The sequence below is a fragment of the Parus major genome, chromosome 6 (assembly GCF_001522545.3).
Source record: "Parus major isolate Abel chromosome 6, Parus_major1.1, whole genome shotgun sequence".
In the NCBI taxonomy this organism is placed as follows: domain Eukaryota; kingdom Metazoa; phylum Chordata; class Aves; order Passeriformes; family Paridae; genus Parus; species Parus major.
Window position 1 is genome coordinate 23,170,160 of NC_031775.1, and position 23,216 is coordinate 23,193,375.

The 23,216-nt window shown below is 41.2% G+C and overlaps 1 protein-coding gene across 1 annotated transcript in view; it reads left to right on the plus strand.

Moving 5' to 3' along the window:
• The window catches only part of SORCS3 (sortilin related VPS10 domain containing receptor 3), a 273,617-nt gene that overhangs the window by 198,808 nt on the left and 51,593 nt on the right, over nucleotides 1–23,216 (plus strand). The window contains exons 9-15 of the mRNA XM_033515725.1: nucleotides 11,436–11,525; nucleotides 13,395–13,574; nucleotides 15,394–15,540; nucleotides 15,994–16,096; nucleotides 18,405–18,481; nucleotides 18,587–18,678; nucleotides 21,423–21,530. Of these exons, the coding sequence (XP_033371616.1) occupies nucleotides 11,436–11,525; nucleotides 13,395–13,574; nucleotides 15,394–15,540; nucleotides 15,994–16,096; nucleotides 18,405–18,481; nucleotides 18,587–18,678; nucleotides 21,423–21,530 (797 nt within the window). The remainder of the gene's footprint in view (nucleotides 1–11,435; nucleotides 11,526–13,394; nucleotides 13,575–15,393; nucleotides 15,541–15,993; nucleotides 16,097–18,404; nucleotides 18,482–18,586; nucleotides 18,679–21,422; nucleotides 21,531–23,216) is intronic.

Consider the following 23,216-nt stretch of genomic DNA (forward strand, 5'->3'; position numbering starts at 1 on the left):
GGAACAAAATGAGATAGAGATTGGGTTCAGGTGGTATAAAAAAGACACATGCTTCCCTTTTTGAATAAGGCTGTGTTACATTAAGCTGCTATTTTATTTCCTTAAGTGAGCATTTTTCTTGACTGTATCCAAATTATGAGAAAGTTTTGCTGTGTTTATTGTCAGACATTCTTATAAAAGGGAAAACTGATAAATCTATGCTGGGATTAAGTGGAGGACTGGATTCCTATGGCCTGGGAGGACTGCAGTATGAAAACTGGATGCATTCGAGTAACATTGGCAGACTTCTTCTGAAAGTAGGGGTCTGCTGCTCTGGACATGACCTACTGCAATGGGAGCTACATCTCCCCTCAATCCCCCATAAACCCAGTCTGCTACTGGTTCCTCTGGTCTCAGAGGAGATTTGTTGCTAGAAAACACTGAATTCAGTTTTTGAAACTTAGTAAATCATGATTTGACTAAAAGCAATGGCTTTCCAATCAATAAATGCTCTGCTCTCCAAGGAGTATTTTAGAGAGACTCTCTTAATGTGGTGGTTTATATCTGTGGCTAAGGGTGTTGTGGAACATCCAGCTCTTTAAGCATGAGGCCTTACATTTCTCACTCCACAGCTCTCATCTGTGTTAAAACAAAGAGTCTCTGTTTAGAATCTTGATCTCACAGTGAGGGCATGGGCCTGGTGTGTGGGTTCCTCATCAGCAGTGAGCATCTCAGGCTGTAGGCTGCTAAAATCTTCAAGTTAAAAGATTTGTGTGTGTACAAACACATGCATGTATGTATAATACTCAAGTGCCTTGACTGTTCTTAGCAAGGTTTTATTACAGCTTAATGGGTGTTTGAATTGAAAATCACATCCCCACACTTTAAAAAGCTGTTAAATATACACACAGAACATTGCTGCTGCTTTGGGCAGGAGGCTCTCCATTCCCTGTGCTTGTATCACACTGACAGGGTTTCTGCCTGTCCAGCAGCCTGCTGTAAGTGGCTGCAGTCGCTGGGCAGGGATTGAGTCCGTGCAGAACTCGAGTGACACGCGGGCACTTCAGATTCCCAGCACACTCTGAGCTGAGAGTGTGTTAAATCCACCGTGTCCAGGACATGGCCAATGGACTGTGCAGTGTTTGCTTGGTACACATGTAGGAGTGCTGATATGTCCTGGATGTATTAGTCTCACAGACTGTGTGGTGTTGCTGCCTGTTATGGGATGTGTCAGATTGACTGCTTGCAATGTCTCACGCGTATTTTTCAGTCTGGATAATCTTGGACAGAAGTGTAGGAGCCAGATCTTTAGAATTTGAAATATTAGACAGAGATGAATAAATAAATATCAAATTAAATGTTAAGAACCTGGTGAGGTTTAATAGCTGCATAAAGGATTGGTGCACGAGTTCTGATATGTCTGTTTTGGAACAAATCAGAATTAATGTATTGGAGTGGCGAGAGGAAGTTGTTCCTTTAAACTTTTGTCATTAAATCAGTAGATTCTTAGTCTATATCTGTAGTCAGTGCTCCTCTAAAGGTAGAGAGATCATAACCTTCAGGGGCAATTTATCTCTTATTTCACCTGTTTCAACATGAGATAGGTCTGTCTTTGAGTATGCCTTTCTCATTAATATTTGAAGGAACCTAAGTAAAGCTTAGTGAAAATCCTGAAATTTTTGACAGCTAAAATTAGGGAAGATGAATTCCAGCTATGGATGTCAATGTCTTAGATTGTCTGCATACAGTTATTTACTAGTGAATATCTATTCTAACCAAGTTGATGAACAGGCCTGTACTGTAAGATTTGTGGGGAGCATCAACTTGTGTGACTGCACTCACAGCAAATGTGATCCTGTGATCTGTAATGGATAGGGGAAAGAAGAGCACAGAAGATATTATAATGCCATTATAAAACAATGATTCCTGTTGTGCAGCACTTCTGAAAGGATCTTTCAGAATTACAGTAGAAAGAAAGAAAAAGAGACTGATCTTATGCTTGAAAATTTTATCTGTTGAAGAGAGTTTGAAGAGACTGGCACTGGTTACCAGGCAAAAGAGATAAATAAGATAGCCCACGAGGAAAGATGTAAAAGGTAATGTGGAGGAAAGAAAGAAATAGCTACTAAGAGAGAGTAGGAAGAATAATTATGTATGAAACAGTAGGTGATCACTCTGAATTTATTGACTGATTTTCTGTTTGATTGATCAGTAGTTATTTAAGGATGCCTAGCATGTCACTATGGTTGGATTGGATAGTTTTGCATACATTGATACATTAGGGGAAAATCTTACCCTCTCTTGCATGTGTAAGTTCATTCAGTTCACAGTATTGCTCTGGTGTAACCAGAAGCCAATATCATAATCTTCTTTCATGATTAATACTTAAAATTCATACAACTTGCAGAAGAGGTCATTAGATTTGCAAGAAAACTTTGTAATATGTCTGGACTTATGTACTATAGCAAAAGGGAGCTAATTTGATGATCAACTTTGCCATTTATGTCTGTGTCTGTGGTGTTCAATTACATAGTGGTGCTCCAGTGAATACTTGTTACTGGAACAGTATCACTTCCCAAACTTAGGTGCAAACACAACCTGCAAATGCCTGAAAGATGTAATTTCCTGACAATTACCTAAACTGCTATAGTATTCTCATCTGCAGAGCTTACATTATAAGACACAGGGATCAGGGATAGTCTTTTGGTATGAGTCTAGAGTACTTATACTTTGGAGAATTTATATGTTAAAAAATAGATTACAGAGGGAGTTCTGGGAAAGGTATTTTTCAAGCAAATCTTGTATCAGGGTTTCTAATGGAATTGTTCAGGTTGTTGAAAAGTGTTGAAAATTAAATAGGCTTTAATGAAAATGGCAATTATTTTTCAGGAAATTCTATTATTGAGTGAGACAGTATTGCTTGGAGAAAACCTTTTTATTTTCCTATAAATAAACAAATAATATCAATGCTACTTTGTTCTTTAAAGAGAAGATCAGGAATGATCAGTGTGTTTCCTTGTCAACAGATCAATATTTTCCACTGAAAATGAAGGAAAGCATGAGCAAATGTCACCACTTAATTCAGGCAGTGAGGGGAGTCTGGGCTACAGCAGTCCCTGGATAGTGTTGCTTGTTTGTGGGGGTCTGAGGAGTCCTGAGGGGCATGGATGGGGCAGTGCATTCCCTGGGAATCAGCTTTGCTCTGGGACAGTGCTTTTTGCAGAGAGCAGCATTGTTGTTGGCAGACCTACAGAGAGCTAAGTATTGCTAAGTTAGAGGAGCTGTTCGGGTTGCCCAAAGGTTATGTGCAAGCATCTCAGGTGCAGGGGCTCAGGGGTTCTTCTGGGTGGCTGGACTCCCACCTTGGCTGAGCCTGGCTGCTGGTGGAGAGGGATGGCATTCCCAGTGCTGACCCCAGTGAGCAGTGTGTGTTCACACAGAAGCCTGGGTATCAGGAGATGGACAGAAACAGTGATGGAACTCTTCAGAATGTGTCACATGACAATTACTGTTGTAGTGCTGGTGACCTAAGGATGTCAGTGGGACAAAATTTACAGGGAGACAGTATTTTTTATGAGCTGGAACTGATAGAGTCACAAAAGGGACAGATAAGATTTTGGGCATATTCACAAGATCCTAAGGGATTTGAGGAAGGACTTTGTCTTGCAAAATTGTTTCTTCTTTTTTTTTCCCCCAGCTGTAGATCTAGGTCTCATAAATATGTTTCCATCCCCGTATTAATCTTGCTGTGTTGTGTAAACCCTTCTGTGTGTGTGGCTTTCCCCCCAGAGCTCAAACCGGTCTAGTCTGGCATGCAGTTATCGCTGTCCCCATTCCTCTCCTACGCTTCTGTCTCTGTCAGCACTTGGACACCCTCAGGGTTACTTTGGCCTTTTTGATTCGAGCTGGCTGTAAGTCAGTGCAGAGGTGTCTGGATGGGTGATCAATACCTGTCTTGGTTGTTTTTTATGTCTTTATTTTTCCTCAGGATGCTGCAGACTCTGCTATCCCAGCAGAGAGGAGCTGAAGTTGATCTGAATTGTAGCTCAGACATTCAGTGCTTTCCATAGCAGTGACAACACCACTGGGTGTAGAAGACTCCCCAGACCTAGCAGCTGATACCTGGTTTGGGTTTGGGGTGATACAGGCCCAACAAGTGCCTTTGGAGATGAGCCCTCTCAGATCTCTCTTTGGTGATCTCATAAGGACAAGGAATACTCCCTGCAATCTTTGATCGAAAAGGATTGGCTTTTTGCTTCAGATCCCAGTCCATTTCCACTTTAAAAGGGAGGTGTTTTGCACCACTAATCAGAGAGGCATGCTGACAGGCAGTACCTTATCACTTTCCAAGGCCTTTAAAGAGTGAAAACATGGGTACCACTTCCCCTTTCCATCCCATGGCATAATTTATCAAGGTGTTAAGCTTCAGGCTGAAACTCAAGAGTGTCTTGTCTGTCATTGGCCCCTGCTTCTACTCCTTTCTTGTCTTTCTTGTCTTCTTTCTATTCCATTTCATTTGTAATTTGGTCTCCTGGGAACCCTAGGAACTGCATATCTTTCTCTTGAGTCCATATTCCTTCAGATTGTTCTGGGACATGTGATGATTCCATGATCAAAAAGCTAAGTTGCTCTCTTGGTGACCCTTTGTTTTGAGGTTGATATGATGAAGGAAGAAGAGTGTGAAGGCAGCTGGGAAGAGAGACAGAGTCTTGGTTTATAATCCTCCTGAATGAGATGGGGTCTGTGGTGTTGCCATTTAGGAGCAGGGGATGGTGGCTGCAGCAGTGTAGAAGCAGCAGCAGTTTTTGTAGGAATTATGTATGGAAAGGGAAAGGTTTAAGTGAAAATGCTCTACTGTGATACTGATCTTTTATATGGCTCTTCACCTTCTGAAGTAATTTTGAACTTGGAAGACTTTTGCCTAATTCAGGGAGTTGCACAGGAGGGCAGCATCTCAGCCTGCTCACTGGCCCAAGTGAGGAGCAAACCCAGAATTTCTCCAGAGGTTGTCGTGTGGTGCAGCTGAGTGGGAGTCTTACAGTGCACATCTGAATAACTCCTCTGGCTCAGAGGAGCAAACACTTCTGCCAAAATCTATTGAACCGTTTCAGTCTTCTTTTGCATCAGAAAAGTTTCCTTAAAACATATGCAGATGTCAGTATTCACCCACAATCACTGAGAACTTCTTACAAAACCTGTGGATAATATCTCCTATTTTGGACGCCTGGTGTCTCATCAGCGTGTGTCCAAAAATTTCAGCTGAAGTAATTTATTGCAAAATGGCATTTATAGACTTTTCTTAAAATCTAAATCAAAATCTGGTTTTATCAGGGTGATTGTATTTATAATAACCGTTTTTCCCCAGCCTCAGCAGAAAGAAAAATACTTATTATTTATAATATTAGAATTCAGGTGGGGGACATTTCTCTTTGAGGCATTTTAGAGGGGGGAAAAATTTCCTGATTCTAGAAACTACACTTATCTAAGCCCAGCTCAGAGAAGTAGTTTAATATTATTACTGGCTGTAACTATGCTTGTTTAGGAACACTTGGAAGTGCTTAATGTTTAGTAGGACATGAGTGTATGCTTCAAGTTTATTGAGTATTTAAGAATAGGCTAAATGAGCATATTTGCTGAATTGAAGTCATTTATCAGGTGAATAGACTTCAACCAGCAGCCACAGCTGAGTTTGTGCTAATTCGTAGGGATTCCTCTGTTATCAAGTTATCAATTTAAAAACTTAAATAAGTGGCAAATTTCCCTAGGAATGAAGAAGTAGGTTTTTTTTGTTTTGTTTTTGGTTTTTTAAATTTTTCGTTTTGTTTTGTTTTTTGGGTTTTTTTGGTATGTATTTTTGGGTATTTTTAAAATTTTTTTATTAATGTGAGACTTCTCAGCAGTGTAACAGGATAGAGGGGAGAAATAAAATGTTGATTTCCCAGTATAGAGCCTTCTCTTTATTTTCACAGAAACTAAATACACCATGTTCAAATATAAATTTCTTTCCTCCATTTTTTCCTCCATTAACTAGGAGCCAAAGGTCCTAACAGAAATCAATCTATGCAATTTATTTTTAACTTCACCCTGCTTAGCTACGATTGATTTTTATCTTTGCGATCGATGGCAGAGAAAACAGTTTGGTGGGACAATGGAGCACTCTCCAGCTTGTAGGGGTTGGTCTTTGAGTCTTTTATTGAAGGAATCATTAAAAGCTTATTATGAAACTAATAGGATGAAGACGTTTAAATGATGAACACGATTACACCTGTTTTACTGGTGAATAATGCCTGCTACAGCTGATCTGCTCTCACTCCTATTTAAAATGCTGGACAGCACTCCAGTGGGGGAAATTAATCCATACAGATGAAAGAAAATGCATCCCACGTGCTAGTTAAAAGCTCTTCTTAGAGCAGAACAGGCAGTAAGTAGTTAGCTACTTTCCTATTCACTGCTGGGTGCTTTTCATCCTTTTCTAGCACAGTTTCATCTTTTCTGTGCCAAATATCACATTTGGAACTTGAGCCTAAACATCTCTTGATAAAAAAATTATTAACATTTTCATTTTTTTATTTAATTTTTTATTGATTTTCTTTCTAGGGCTTTTTGTGCTGTGCTTTCTTTCATCACCCTCTCCCCTCCCCTCACGTTGTCTGATTGATCAGCTGAAGATGTAAAGTATTGCCTTGGCAAACTCATATGTTTCCTCTGAAATCAAAAGAAGATTTAATGTGTACAATTATGCTCTTCTCATAAGTTGACTTCTGTGTGGGTAATGTGCACCTGCAGCTCTGATGTGGCTTGTGTTTTGGTGTAACTGCACATTTTCTGCAGGATTTGCTTTAAAATCAAATGCAATACTTTCACTCAGGATGACTCTGTGCTTTAGCTCTGTCATCTTTGTGCTGAGCAGAGAGGGAGCTGAACAGGGACTGGGCCAGTATAATAAATGCTCCTTTGTCATAGCAAATTTTTGCTGAGGGGTGTGATGCTGTAAAGAGTGTCATGTTTTCCAAGCCTGCTGAATTTACCAGGCAACTTTAGGGTTTTTCATGCACAGAAACTCCACACTCAGGTAACTGCATATTGTTCAATGACCCTGCAGAAGGCATGATAGTAATGAAAACCACAGAGAGATAATTCAGACTGGATGGTACCTATCATGGTGGGCTATATGCTGGGGCAGTGGAGAACCTCACTACACAGAAATACATGGAAGATTGCTTTTCCTGGTCATGGTCAGTAATCAAGAGGGAAGAACATTTCATTAGGTTCATGTTCTTCCTCATCTTCTGAACCTCTTGTGACTGGAATTGTGGTTAGGCTTGGGAGAGGAGCCACAACTTTTCAATCCTCATACAACCTGTGCAAGGCCTAGGCAGGGCTGTCTCTGAAGAACCCCAAAATCCCTTGGTAAGGGTGTCAGTGAAGCAGCCTGCCTGCTGAACTTTCATGACTCTTCTGTGCTTTAATCCACAATTTAATTTAGGCAATTGTATGCTCACAAGAAGAAGAAGGGGAACCTAAATTTAAAGCAATGAGGAGGGATGCCAGGGCTCCCTATGGAGTTGGAGAACACAGATCCAGGATGCTGCTACAACACTGATAGAGTGTTTCTGAACTTTTGACTCCTCCAGCTCATTTGATGTTACTGTGAGGAGGGGAACTCTACAAGCAGAGCAATCACCTTGGAAAATGAGTGAGGTGTTCATTGAAAATAACCTCAACTATATACTATTAGAAACTTACTATCAACAAGAAATGTAAAATTTGGTTCTGTGAGCTTTTTGCTCACTTTCCTGCAAGTTCTTTGAGCATCAGGAGGCAGATGGGGTCCTCCTTAGCCCAGGGGCATTTCTGAGATTTAGTAATTTCATGTTTGTTCCATCAGTATCTGCCTTACACTGGAAATTATGAGTCCCAGCATCAGCCAGCCAGGAAAATGATTAAGAAACCTGATGCACAGTGATCTACAGTTCCTCACATCATCTAAGGCTTCTTTGTAGTCTGGGACCTCTTAACTCATTCTACTTGCCTTCCAAACTCTTCTAGATAGCACAGGTGTTTTTGCCTCAGGTGAACTTCAATCTGAAAAAAAAAAAAAAAAGCAAAGCCACAAAGCTTGCTCTTAAATAATCATATTCAATCATAAACATCAGAAATGGCTTTGTGCATTCCTAGACATGTCTCATTATGGAGATCAGTAGATTCCATGACAAATTTTATGTAATTTTCTGCAGTCTTGTGAACATATTTGTTTTCTTCTATGTTTGATGCACTCTGTCTCATTACGGGTCAGGAGGGGAAATGAGCCAACATATCCAGACTCTCAGGGATTTCAAAGAGAAATTTCTCATGTTTCTCTTCTTAAGTGCCAGCTGATATAAGTAAGATGAGACTTGTGACTTGAATGTGGAAATATTAAAGAAAAGGAGTAGCTCACGAGTGGAGGGAGGAGGAAAGAACATGGGTTGGGTAAGACAGATGTGTTTAATGACAAACACATTTGTCTATAGGAATCATTTCCACTGGCCAGGAGCCCAATTAAACACATAATGTAGAAATCCAGAAAAACAGATTAATGATCCAGTCATTAGCGATGGAGGAAGAAAAAGACAAACCCAGCTAATTCTGTACTGAGCATGACAGATGAGCTCACAGCAAATAATTGGGTGACATTCATCAAATGTGAACTAAAAGGAGGCATTGGAGGGCAAAATGCTGCCATAATCTCTAGGATTTACAGTGTTGGAGCATTTGCTCATAGGAAAAGGAAAAGTTCATCAAAATAAATTGAGTTGGGCCTTCCAAAATTCATTCTGTACCACAGTGCTTGCCAAAACTTTATTGGAGGCTTGATCATTTTTTTGGAACTGTTATAACTGTGCATGTAAATCATGCAAAGATGAGATCCTGGCTGGGAAAAGCTTACATAACTCCTGCCAACAGACTTGTGGGTGGTTTCATATTAACTGGCTCAGGAAGACCACAAACCTCAAAGATTTCTATTTCTAAACCCTTGTCAAGGTGACCTAGTTCAGGTGGAAGCCTTAGAGAGAGTTTAACTATTGTATACTGAACTTTAAGAGTGTTTTAATCCTAATTTTCTGCATTTAGAAAACAGACAAACAATAAATACAAACAAATCCCCTCCAGGTACCAGTTTTCAGTGGGCTAAAGACAAAAAACTGGTATAAAACCTTTTGAGTGTGGCAGACTTGTGGTAGATCCTGTTGTGGCACAGAAAGTAGAGTTTGACCACCCCTTGATATTTTTGACATTCTGTATTCATTGGATTAACTGGAAGATTGTTGGACTATTCCCAGTCTTAACTGGTCATCACAACATTTACAAAGTATGTAAATATTCATATATTAACACAGGGTCCCTACCAAGTTAGTCACTGAACATGTTCAGTTCATGTGAGAATTGAGAATTTGGGTTTTCCAGTGGAGGCAATAAATATTAAAAGAGAAGAGGGGATATTTACATATTCCCTGTGCTATTTAGACAATATGACCTAGAAGTGTGGCATCCTTTGAGCAATGCTTGTAGAGCTGAGAGAGATAAAATTACTGCAAACATGAATTTTTGCCTTTGAGCTGGACTCAGTATAAATCAACAGCACAGTCTGTTCTCTCCTGTGAAAATTTTATTTTGATGTGGAAGTATTTGGTGGGAAATACATCTTTCAGAAGTAGCACTCACTGACCTTATTCAACCTGCAGAAGAGAAGGATGTGGGGACGCATTAGGGCACCTTCCAGTACCTAAAGTGGCTTTAAGAGAGCTGGAGAGGGACTTTGGACAAGAGCATGGAGTGTCAGGACTAGGAGGAACGTCTTTGAACTGAAAAAGAGTAGAGTTAGATTAGATACAAGAAGTGGATGATCTTTGAGGTCCCAGCCCAGCCCATTGTGTGATTCTGTAATCCTCACAGCTCAGAGCAGGACCCTGAAATGCTCACTGCTGTGCCAGTCCAATTGAGGCAGTGACTGCTGTTTTCTTTTCTGCCTGTCTCTCCTACTGGCTTGTTCTGGGTCTGTAGACCAGTTGCTTTAGATTTTCATGTTTGTGTTTACCTTTGGTTTTAGCTACATGTTATCTGTGGAGAGTTTATTTGCTGTGATATAGGTCATTCTTATGACCTTATGCCGTGTGTGCTATAATAGTGGCCATTTTTTTTCCTCTTGAGAGTGCTAAATACAGTTATGATGACATTACAAATAAAAATGGGAAAAAATCTGAAGGGGAAGTCTTAGTGTAGAAGCTGGTCCTATGTCTAAAACTTCCTTTCTTTCCAGTTTTTCAAACTGTCACTGGAAAAGCCTTGAGTTGATTTGATATCAAATTTCATGACCAATAATAGCGTGTCCTTTGAATGGCAGCTTCTCCTGGGAAGAAAGCTGCTATCTAGAGGTGATATCATTGCTGAGAATACAATTGATGCTGTAGCAATATTCTATGTAAGCTCATTCTCAAATATCACTGTCAGATAAAGGAAGTATATCTAGAAGGGAATCTAGGACTTTTCTCTTAGCTTTATTGGAAACCTAAGAAGCCAACAAGTGATATTCCATACAATAGACAAGTGCTTTGTGCATTGTTTTACCTTAAGACCTGCAAGACTGCCAAACCAGCAGAATGTAAGAAATTCACTGATGTAAGCCTTGTTTTAGCCAGGTCTGAGATAGTGCCAGAAAGAACACCTACAGCAAGAGTAAGTGACTCCTGACAGGTTTTAGATCCCATATTTTACAAATTATCTGTGCTAGAGCTCATTGATGCATGGTGTTTTTGCATAGGCTTTAGTTCATTCAGTCCATAGAACTGCAGATTTGGATGTCTGTCCCTACAGTTCCCCCCACACATTCATTTTCAGAGTGTTTCATTTCAGAGAAACCAGTTTCAAACCGAGTGACAAAGGGCATCTAAGAGCTTAGCTCCAGCTTTCCAAGAGCGCATTTACAGTTAGCATTAAATGGTGCTAGTGTGGATCTCTGCTGTTAGTCACTGTAAAAGGTTGTTGGAAGACAATCCTGGCCTCAAGGGACTTATAGTGCAGACAAGGCTGAGAAGCAGCTGAGGAAAGAGGGATTATCTCCTGCTTACAGGGGAAGAACAGAAGCACAGAGACTTTAAGTTACTTGCCCAAGGTAATTGAGCTGGACCATGTGATGAAACCAGATCCTTCTTTTCCTCCCACTCAGCACTTTTTTTCCCTGAGATGGTAAAATCACACTGGATTTGAATCATAAGAGGCAAAAAGGAAAGTTCAATAGCACAATTTAAATGAATAAATCTCTATCCCTCTCAAGTTTGTGATTTCTTTGGAGTTACCCAGATGCCTTTAAGGACAGCTGTGCCTGTCATAGAAAAGATACCTGAAGGAAAGTTTAGAGATGTCATCACAGAATGTCTCAGAAGGGTCATCACTCATTTTATTTGGTATTTCCACAGGTGACAACTGGTGGAAGAGCAACTTACTATGTGTCATACAGACGGGAGCCTTTTGCACAGATTAAATTACCCAAATACTCCCTTCCTAAGGTGAGTCCCCCATTTGTGAGCATAGACATGTAATGTCTTGGGAAGCCAAATATGTGAGGTTCCATAAGGGGGAGTGCCAGGTCCTTCACTTGGATTACAACAACCCCACACAGTGCTACAGGCTGGGGACAGAGTGGCTTAGTGCAAAAGGACCTGGGGGTGTTGGTTGACAGCAGCCAAACATGAGCCAGTAGTTCCTGAGGTGGCTAAGAAGGCAGATGGTATCTTTGTATCAAAAACATTGTTACCACCAGGGCTTGGAAAATGATCTGTTAAAATACAGATTTGTTGATGGCCCTGATACAGAATTGGTGCATCCTATAAAATCAAGGGTACTTTTGTAATTTGAAAATCAGAAGTACCTTAAGGCTAGGTGTCATGGAAAAGTCTTTGAGCCACGTAAAGGAGGCTTGTTTATGCTGCCCTTAGTCACTAGAATATTTTTGCTGTACAGTAATAACTATCTGTCATGTGCAGATTAATGAACTCTGCTGGAGTTGTACGTATGTGAGGTTGGCACCGGGGTAATGCAATATTTCCACTGCAACTGGTAAAAACAGATTGAAGTCATTGGGCATTTTGCTTTATTTTCACACTGTTGGAGTAGGTATAATACCTCCTTAATCTTTAAGGAATTATAGCTACTGGGCAAGAACAAACTTCCTGATTTAGTCTTCCTTCATTGAGGGAAATGGCAAATCTCCCACTGACTGTACTCACTGGGACAGAATTAGGCCCTCAAATGTTTTTTCTCCCCATCTCATGCCGATAGGATATGTTAGGTCTATTAGAAATAGCCCCGTTTAATCAATCCCAGCTTTTCATCTAGATACCTCACACAAAAGATTAAGATGCCTCCTAGGCAGGATGAGGATATTGAACTGATTTTCCTCCAGATATTTTTTCCTGAAATCAGGTCACTCCATCCTTTGGGAGACTTCCAAAATTATGATTTCTTGATTCAGAAACAGTGCAAGGAATTAATCAAGGCCTCTTGGCACTCTATAGAAAGTTTAAATAGATACAAATAGATAAATGGAGTCTCTTATAGCCACAGTCATTTGGCTTCTAGCTGAACCTGTGTCAGTTTGTTCAACAATGGTAGCAAGGATGAAGTGCTTCTATGCTCATCATCACCCTGAAAGTAATTTCCATGAACCTGTTTTAAAATAATACTGAGAAAATGCACTGTCAAATCTCTTTGATATTAAAACTAAATGGGGAAACCCTTGCTAGACTTTTTGTATCTTGGTCAGCAGCAGAAATCCAACTGAAGTGAGTGGGTGGGTTATTTGACAGCCCATATATTGTGGGATAGTTGAGCTCAGATAAACTCTCAATAGGAAAATGTGTTATTAAAAATCACTATCAGCAGTAGCTCAAACTGATACCTATACTTCACCTTCAAATAAATGCGAACTCCCAAGGTTTTTTGAAACCATCCCTTGCCAGTTGGAAGCACAAGCCCATTATTTCATGAATGAAAATTATCACTGCTTTTAGCCTGATGCCATATGATGCTTAGAGACTATGAAGACTCCAGGCTCCAAGGCTGTGAATCTTCCATGAGTAATAAAACTGACTTTCAAATTTATAAATAAAAAATGAAACTGGATGAAATTCCTTGAAGGTACCAAAAATGAAGAAAGCAAAAACCTTTCGCCCAGCTGGTGATTATTTTAAAAGTGAAATGCAGAAAAGTCACAATGCTGGTAATTTATTGGCTTGCTCTAACAGAAAGTTGTTAAACATACCTATAATTCATGCTCCATCTCTATTCTTTCATAATTCATGGTAATTACTACATGTCCCGAAGGGCAAAGAAATACAGAGATCCTCAGTAACAGGCCTTTTGTCTTCTTTTAACAGGACATGCACATTATCAGCACAGATGAGAATCAGGTCTTTGCAGCTGTTCAAGAGTGGAACCAGAATGATACCTATAACCTGTACATCTCGGACACCCGAGGGGTCTACTTCACCCTGGCCTTGGAAAACGTCAAGAGCAGCCGAGGGCTCGAGGGGAATATCGTCATTGACCTTTATGAGGTATGTAGTAAAGGTCGCCCTACAAAGAGCAGCAACAGCCTGCTAGTTTGAGCAAGTGTAAATCTCTTACCAACCTCCCAGGATTTTCATTTGTTTTGGGATAAGCCCTGAGGCATTTCCTGGATTTGATGCTGAGCTGACTCATGTGGGAATAGATGCAGTTATTCTGCTATAGGTGCAATGCCTGGTTGGGTTCAAGTAAATGACTGGTTAAAAATGTGTCATTTCCAAAAGGGAAACCATTACCCTTCTCATCCTAATGTGGATATCCGTAGAAAGACTAAATACATCTTTTTTTTCCTCTTGGGTATCTAGAGACACCTGCTCACAGGCAGGGAATCTGGACTGCACCTGCAAGAGCACTGAACAGTTCGTGAACTATAACCAAAAATTTGTAGGTGCCCCTTGCCCAGAGATGACAGATGAAGAACTTCTACCCCAAACTGCCCCAAACACTCTCATGCTTCATCCAGGCCTGTCAGCCTTGGCCAACAGCAGTGCATTCAGAACAGTTCCAGTTCCTGGTTTCTTCAGAGCATTCTGGTTTTGGTTTGTCATTACTTGTTGGATGGAAGATCTGCTGAGATCCAGGGCTCAGTGCTTTTCCAGCAGCACTAATCAGCAAACTAATCAGTAATACTAATAGAAACGGCTGCAAGTTGATTTCTACTGTTACATGGAGAAATGTTCTTGCAGCTGCATGCAGAAGTTAGGAATATACTTTTTTTTTTTTTAATTTCAGCCAGAACAATGCTCATTTAACAACATAATCAATTAGTTTATAAAAATCCAGGTTGTTGAGGTCAATGAGGCAAAATTCACAAATAGCACATTGATTAGTATAAAGGACAGGGTTTATGGGGTTTTTTTTCACCTGGTGAAATTTACCTTCCTGCCTCTGAAAAAGTATATTTCTTTGCTGTGATGAACCAGCAAAAATTAACATGCATTGTATCTCATTCCTGGGTAAGCCTGTTTACTCCCCAGTGGTATATCATAGACTTTTCACTATTAAATGTGAATAGATTTTTACAGTCATTTAAAGAGTAATATCACTCCAGGGGCTTCAGAGTAGGAGGATTTGCATCCTGACAGTTCCCAGGAAGTTGCAGATTTGCAGCAAATTTCTTCTTCCTGTCTCACTTTCACAGCTGTGCAACAGAGACCAGACTCAACATGAAATCTTCTTGGGGATGTTTTGACAGGACCATATTCTGTTGCAAGGGGTTCTGCTGACAAAAATCATAATATTTGAAACAACTGGCTTGATTTGTCAGAATTTGGATGTGGAAGGAAAGTGAAGAAATCAAGTTTTCAAAACATTAGTGTCACATCATGCTCAGGATTCACATCTTTTGTGCTGATTTTTTTTTTTTTTTCTGGTACACAAAAGGATCCCATACTGCTTCTGATGTGATCTTCTGTTTTTCCCTGTTTTGACAATCTGTGGAGGCAGTGGGGCTGACCCCATCCTCAAGCTCACAGAGCTCAAGTAAGACCTGGTGCATGCTGTACCTTCAAGCCCATCATCAACCTATCTGCACAAGAACTCCATGAAATCCTAAAGTAGGCTGTTTCCCAGGGATTTGCTCTGTGGCCATCCTCGTCTTTTTCTTCCAAAGAGAGAAACCACACAAGACCTTTCATCTTTACAACCATCACCAAGATAAACTTTTAGTGCCATTTGGTGTTCCAAGATTAGATTGAGGTGCCTTTATTGCTTTTACAGAGACCTTCCACTCCTGAGAATGCTCAGATGGACATTGCTTTTGGCCTGTTCTTCCGATGTATTTTTTTCACCTCTCTCCCTTTTTCCTAGGTAGCAGGGATCAAAGGCATATTCCTGGCTAACAGGAAGGTAGATGACCAGATCAAGACTTTCATTACCTACAACAAGGGCAGAGACTGGCGTTTGCTCCAGGCACCGGACACTGATCTAAGAGGGGATCCTGTACTTTGCCAGCTGGTGAGTGGCAGATCTTTTCTAAGGCACAATTGACTCCTTCAGAGCTGCTTATTGTGGTCACTAGGTTAACAAAGCTCTTCCTGTGTTTTTTGTCTTGACCTTATGTGCGTTAAATGAATTCAGTAAATTTATCTATAGCTTTACAGATTTTAAGGGAAAATTCTGACCATCTTTCTTGATGTATTTAATAGAATTAAAGTCAGAATAAGAAAGTTTCTGGGGAAAGTGCTCTAAGATTGTTGTCAAAACAAGGGCAGACATGCTGACATTCTTGTTTGTAGTGCAGAGTTCCTGCTTATCCATCAAAGGAACATATGACCTATGTGTGCTAAGAGCAGAGGGGTCATTTTCAGAAGGATCAGAACATCTGTGTGCAGTCACCAAGGGTTCCCCTCTGATATTTAACTTGCTGAATATTAAAGCTTCTGCCTTTTTTTTGTTTTCTGTCAACAGCCCTTTTGCTCGCTGCACTTGCGCCTGCAGCTCTCAGAGAATCCGTATACTTCAGGGAGCATTTCCAGCAAAGACACGGCTCCTGGGCTGCTGGTGGCCACAGGTAAGAACATAAATGCTTCTCACCACTCACCCATACCTCCCTGGGAGCCCGAGAGTATATGAGGTATTCCCCATATTCCCATAAAACCTTTGAACTCTGTTTCAGCAAGTGCTGAGCTAATTCATGTTAAGTCCCATTTGCTATGGGTGAGGAGAAGCCATATGGCCTGAAGTTCAAAAAAGGTGTCAGGTATCTGTTGCTCTGCCATAACCCATTTGCTGGTCTAAGCCCACACTTTCAAGGTACTATTACTCAGTGGCACTACTAGGTCCTCTCATGTTGTTACCACTGATGGACATATCTACCTGTTCGCTGCAGAAGGAGAATGGTGCCCAGGGTCTGTGCTCCTAGGAGGTGTCACTATGTCCCACCTGTTGAATAGCAAGAGCAGAGTTGTCACCAAGTCTGTCATGTGAAGCCTGGGCTCCATGGGTGCCTGTCTGGTGTGTGGCACCTACTTTTAACTCTACTGCTGCAAGGCTAGCAGCATTTAATCAAAACTGCACGGGCCATTGGTATTGTGGGCTGTTCTGCAACATAGAGCTTTCGTGTTGTTTAAATGACAGCCTGCTACAATACTTCATGGTGGCAGTGGCTGAGCCACTGTAATTAATCTGCAGGATGGATGGGGCTACCAACCACCCTCAGCTCTGTGGGAGCTGCTGGGCTAACAAAGTGCTTCCTGAATGGCTGGTGCTATTAAAAGCTGGCCTCAGCCATGGAGGCAGTTCTGTCTGTTCAAATGGAGCCTCTTGCATACACTCAAATATGTCCAAATAGCTTAACTGTTCTTTCTAAGGCTCACTTTGTCTCCTTGGTCCTGTTCCGCATAGCAGTGGCCCGCAAGTGTGGGATGTTAGCATATTGTCTGCATGAATTTACACTATTTCTTCCAACCATTTTCATCCTCATGTCATTCTGTGCTTCAGTGTGCTGTGCTTCAGTGTGTTTGCCAGACTAAGGCAGAGCCCGAGATGGGTTCCCTTCATGACATTTATATCTCAACAAGGGAGACACCATGTGATTTCCAGTTCAGTGATCCAGGCCAAATGAAGTGAGATAATTTGGTTTAAACCTCCAGATATCCCCATGCATAGCCAAGTGGAGTCATCACTCCTGGCAGGTTGCACTTGCTAGATGGATGCTTAGGAACAAGCCCTACTCATGATGCTGTAATTACAAAAGCTTTTTTTTTTTTTAACCTTTTAGGAAGCAAATAGAGGCAGCAGGACAGTGAGATTCTAGGCATTGATCTAAATTGTTAGTAAATTAGGTTCTTTTCAAGTTGCCAGTGCACGGGATGAATGCTTTCCCAGTCTAACAATTAACCTTTAAAAGGCAGAATATAATTTCTGCCTTACTGCTTTGTAGATGTAAAAACCTTACCTGTTGGGAATATACACATCTGTTTCCACTAACCAGTTTCACAACAGCAGGAGCATCTCACCATGTTGCTGAATGCATTCAAGGATAAGCTATGCAATTTTTTCTCACAAGTGTTGGCTGCTCAAACACTTCATTTACAGTGAGACATTTCCAGCAATGATTGGAAACTCAGACACTTGGTACAGGACAGAGGTTAGATTCCTGCAAATGGAAGAATTATGTTTTATTATCTAATTGTACAGCTGTTAAATCCTCTTGACTTGTTTGGCAGTTACATTTTGTGAGGTTTGAATGAAGGAAATAACAGAACAGCTTTGCACAAAAAGACAGAACAAAGTGATAACAACAAAATCCTTGCATTTTTACTCCCTTTCCTTGCCTCCATCTGTAAATCCCTGTTTGAAAATTCAGAATTTCCATTTTGGTGTTTAAAATATGGTGATGCAAAACTTACACTGCTACCTTTAAATCAGCATCTAATTCTTGAGGACTTCCACTCATAGTAAGATACTGGACTAAGACCTTTGAACTGAAACAGTAGATTTATGCTCTTGAACCTGGATGTCTCTATAGGCTGACCTGCTGTATGGTTGCCCACATCAGGTTTTCCTTACAGCCTCATCTAAAACAGTTGGTGACTCTTCCTAGTATCAGGGAGAAAATTAGGTAGATGGACAGTATGACATTTCCTATATCCTGAGCATGATGAAAACACCCTTCTTGAGCTGCACTGCCTCCCAGGGAAAGAACTTTTTTGAAATAGCATTGACACAGTAATGTGGTTAGTTGAATTCTGTGATGGTAACAGGAGAGTGTCAACCTATTTAAATTTCTAATTTTCCAGCATTAAATGTCAGAACTTTAATTAACATTTTCATTAGAGTGTTCATCCATAGAAGAATGTCTGACACTTGTGTTGCAGGCAATATTGGCTCTGAACTTTCCTACACAGAAGTTGGCGTGTTCATCTCTTCTGATGGTGGCAATTCCTGGAGACAGGTATGTTTTGCACAGCAAAGGAAAGCACGGAGCCTTTTGCTATTCTTCTGGCTCTTCACTTCCCAGTGGAGTGGAGCACTCATACAGTTTTTCATTTGTTTGCAGATCTTCGAGGAGGAATACAACGTTTGGTTTCTGGACTGGGGAGGGGCACTAGTGGCCATGAAACACATGTCAGTGCCCATCCGGCACATGTGGTGAGGAAACTTGTTACTTTGCAAGGGTGTCCATAAAAAGAGCATTGAAGTCATTCATATCTCTGTTTTACCACCATTTTGGTTTTATTGATTAATATAATGATTATTGCACCATTTTATAAATATATAATGCCTCCATACATTCACCTACATGTATGAATTACTCTTTGCACTGGTAAGGGACTATGAGCCTCCAGGTGGGGTTTCTTTCCTACAGACACACATAGACTAAGTCATCCTTTGGGCTTCAGATATTTCTGAGAGGATGTGTCTCTCGTTTCTACATTTTGTTTACAGAATTTAACATTAATCTAGCAAGACAGATAAAGGGAGGGAGAGGAGAGGGCAGTAGGTGTAGATAAAGGCAACAGAGATATGTTGCTAACCCCTTTAGTATTTGACTATCAATTTGCAGAGATACTATGGTGGTGACTGATCAGAGCTGGAGGTGAAATAGAGCAAAATTATTTCTCAGTTGAAGACACGATTTTGCTATAAATGGGTTATAACAGTAAGCACTAAAGATACTGCTCTAAAATTATCCTCTTCTTAGCTCTTGCCCCTCTGACTCCTGCACCAGTTAAACATTCTGAAATTGAGAACTAACACTGTTTACTGAAAATGGTGTTTGGCAGCAGTAATGAGGTGTTAAGGTCTCCTCTACCTGGGTCATTATTGTGCAAAATCCATGAAATTGCAGTCATTCCAAATCTGGACACCTCAAGAAAGGTTGACAACCCATTTGCAAGATCATGTTCCATAGATGTACTTTGAGAACATTAACAGCTAGTTTTTCAATATAAAAAGCTTCTGGACTTTAAGTTTTTGACCTGACAGATAACTCTAGGATGATTTCAACATAGATTTCTATGGAATTTTGAATATATTGCATTTGAGCACAGTTCTTTGCCACCTGAATTAAAGAAATGACTGTTTTAGTCACGGTGTGATAGTGGACTGTTAACCTCAGGGTGTATTGGCTCCACAGCTGGACATACAGAGGGGAGCAGTAACAGACTCGTAATGATGAGCTGCAGACTCCAGTCTGTGCTGCAGCTGTGCTGAGATGTGACTGGAAGCCTCTGATGGGTAACTCAGTTGTCATGGCTATAATTAAAATGCTCTCAGGAAAGAGGATATCAGGACCATGTCCCAGTCTTTAGAGCAAACCAAGGATGAGTCAAGGAAGAAGTGTGTGTTAGCCAAGGGTGGGTGTCACTAGCAGTGGGTGCATCAGACTGCAGCAAGTTGAGCTCTGGAAGAGTGAAAGTTGAGCCCTTCATAGAAAAAGCTGCAAGTCACGTATGAACCATTTGTGCTGTATTATTCAAGCCAGGTGTAACTGTTTCAGTTGTGTCATTAATTGTGAAGGCTCTTCGGACATAAAAAGCACATTACTGCAAGTGCCTGTACTTAGAGATTGGGAAAGATTTGGTCACAGGTTGACTTTTCATAGGAGCTGACAGTTCACCTTTGCAGAGGTTCATTTCAGATGCTCTCCTTTTACAGTAAGTCCCCTGAAAATGGTGTGTGCAGATCTATGAGTGCCCCACCCACTCTATTAAATGAGTAGTGATTTAGATCTGTTATCAATAAGCTCCAACAGGTTTCCTTCAAAATTGTACCCTTAGGGGCTTTGGAATTTGCTTCATATTGCTTCAGTAGGCACCTGTTTTATGGGCAGGAGTGGAATAGATTAAAGGGTACATGTAAATCTATTAGTTCTCAGGCTGAGACATTGTACAATAAGTTTCATGCTGGAGAAAAGAGGGGCGGATAATTGAAAAGCTGAGAGAACTTTAGCTAAGCTAATGAAGCATGCTGTTCCCCTGAAGTTGAAATGCTATTTGGAGAGATAAGCATGCAAGCAGAACGCATACAAATTCACAGGTGTATGGGAAGATACATACATTTAAATGAAGTGATTTAGGGCAGATAGTCTTTCTGTGTCTGCTGTGCTCCCAGAGTTCTGTCTTAGGTGTAAAGTTAACTTCCTATTCTTGCACAGGTGCATTCTGAGTCAGGTGAAGGTTTCTTACCTGAGGAGCAGAGAGTTAGGGAATGGTGACTGCCAGTTTTGGCTTTCCACACTGGAGATGTGAGGTTGGTGCAGCCCATGGTTTATAATACACACTGCAGTGGCCTCCTGGTTCTTTGGTGGTGTGTCAGATAATGTCCTACCTACTTGGAGCACAGGGGATTCAGTGTCCACCAAGAGCCTGCCAGACAGATGCAGGTGCTCAGGTGCGTGTGTGAACACACACTCAACACTCCTCATTGCCATAAATAAGCCCAATTTGCCTTTAAGTACTCATAGGGCTAGAGAGATTGTAGCTAATGCCGTATGGCATTGATACATGGATGGGTCAAAATGTCCTGTGCTAGTGAAGGCAATTTTCATGCATTCAGGCCAGGGTTTCTTATGCTCTGAGTGGTGCTTCATGCCAGGTGCTATTCCAGACCCAGAAACAGGTCTTGGCAAAGCCTCTTGATCCCTTGAGGCTTGATGTACAGCTGCATAAAGTATATCCATGTCTTTATTGCCAGTGTTTATGCTTTCTAAAGCTTTGATCTTTCAAAGTACATCAAGAGCATGAATTTAGTGGGCTGGGAAATGGCAAAGATTGGTGCTTGTCTGTAAATCCAGCTGCTGGAGCTTGCAGTCCTTAGCCAATATTTAATTGCTGAATTTGCTGTAGAGTAAGTCCTTTTATGTGTATAAATGTTGTCTGCTTCTCTCCCAGGGTGAGTTTTGATGAGGGAAGATCCTGGACTAAATACAGTTTCACATCAACACCACTTTTTGTGGATGGATCCCTTGTAGACCCTGGCATAGAGACCCAGATAATGACGTAAGTATAGCAGCTCCTATTTAAAATTGTGATGGCAGAAGGGGTGCATAGAGATCCCCAGGGGCATGGTAACCTCATGATGTGCAGTGCAGGGTTGTGTAGCTACACATGCAGTGTTTCATGAGGGCATGGTGCTGTTTTGTGGGTTTTGCTGGTGGCCATAGGCCTGGCTGACATGTTCTTGCATCATGTAGCAAATAGATGATGGAGCCAAGCTCTGTCCAGCAGTGATAGGGGCTATAGCAAGGAGAGATGGTCCCAAGCTGTAGCTTGGGTGTTCACACAGAGCAGTAGGTAGATATACTTCTCTGGAGAGTGATGTAGCCTTGGTCAGGTTGTATCTAGTGACAGCCAGAGGTCCTTCCTCATAATTACTGCTGAGATTGCATTCCTTGGACCTGGTGGCCTAGGGACTGCAGTGCTCTTCAGAAGTCAGAGATCCATATGGTTTTACCTCATTCCAGTTCTGTGCTTGCTTCAATTGTGCAACATGACTGTCTTTTGAGATTCCTGGTGGGTACAAATAGCCCCCAGCTTTGTCGCTCGCACTATGGGCTGTGCATCCAGTTTTAGCTCAAGCTAAAAGTGTTCTCATTGTGCATATGCAGAGCTAAGCTCAGAATTACCTTCCTGTTCTGGGGTGTAATATGCTGTGGTTCACCCATCCCATGGAAGGAAGAGCCTGGGCTGGCACTGATGGTGCTGGGACCTTCTTCCTCCCAGGAGTGCTGAAGCACTGGGTAAGGCTGGCCCAAGAAGAGGCTAAAACTGGATTTTAACAACCAGGAAAGGGAAGTTTTTAAGTTCAAAGGTGTATTTAAGTAGTCATCTGACCTCTTGCACAAAGCAGATCAAAGCACCGTGCTCTGGGATTCTGAACAAAGCAAGAACAAGATGCACTGCCTTCACTGGTTTTGGAAGTGAATTACCTGTGCATCTTTGAACTGGCTGAAACAGCTTTCTGAAGAGCATCAGAAGGCAAGGTGGCTAAGATGCCTGTCTAAGGCACAGCTGTGAAGCATACCTGCAGTGGCATGAAGATGTGCCTTTGGTTAATCACATTGGACACGGTTGCACCAGTCCAGTTCAGTAGCAGGAGACTGATTATAGATTTCATCTTGCAGCCAAGCTGCTTTTCCTGCTTTTCTGCATCTGTACTTGAAGTTCCTGCACATTTTCACTGCTTGCAAGAAAAAAGAGATTCAGGTCAAGTTTATTTTCTTCTAGGCTTCAGTCCATCTGCATACTCAGATGGCATAAATGTGTAGGTGAAGCTCATTACTGGTGTCACAGGTAGTGAGGAACTGAGTGTCATCAGTTTCTGGGGAGGTTTGGACAGGGTAATAGTTGTGTGTCTTAGACATTCCTGCTACTGATTTGAATGTATTCCAACAGTTGCATGGTTTGTGTTGTTATGCCTTTCAAAACCAGCTCTATGTCAGCTTTACACAAACAGAAGTGTCTGTGTGTCTATACTTGAAGTTGAGCTCTGTCCCTTTATAGGACTTTTGTTTTGGGTTCTTTTCCCTTTGAACTGAAGATTGAAGAGACGGGAGGCGAGTTTTTTGTCTCGTTCGTTCTCAGTTGTTTATTTTTTCTTATCAGCATTACAAGGTACAAGGAGCTATGTGCACTATGATAGTAAAGGGGTAAAATGGCTAACAAAGATCTTCTTCAAGGTCTTTT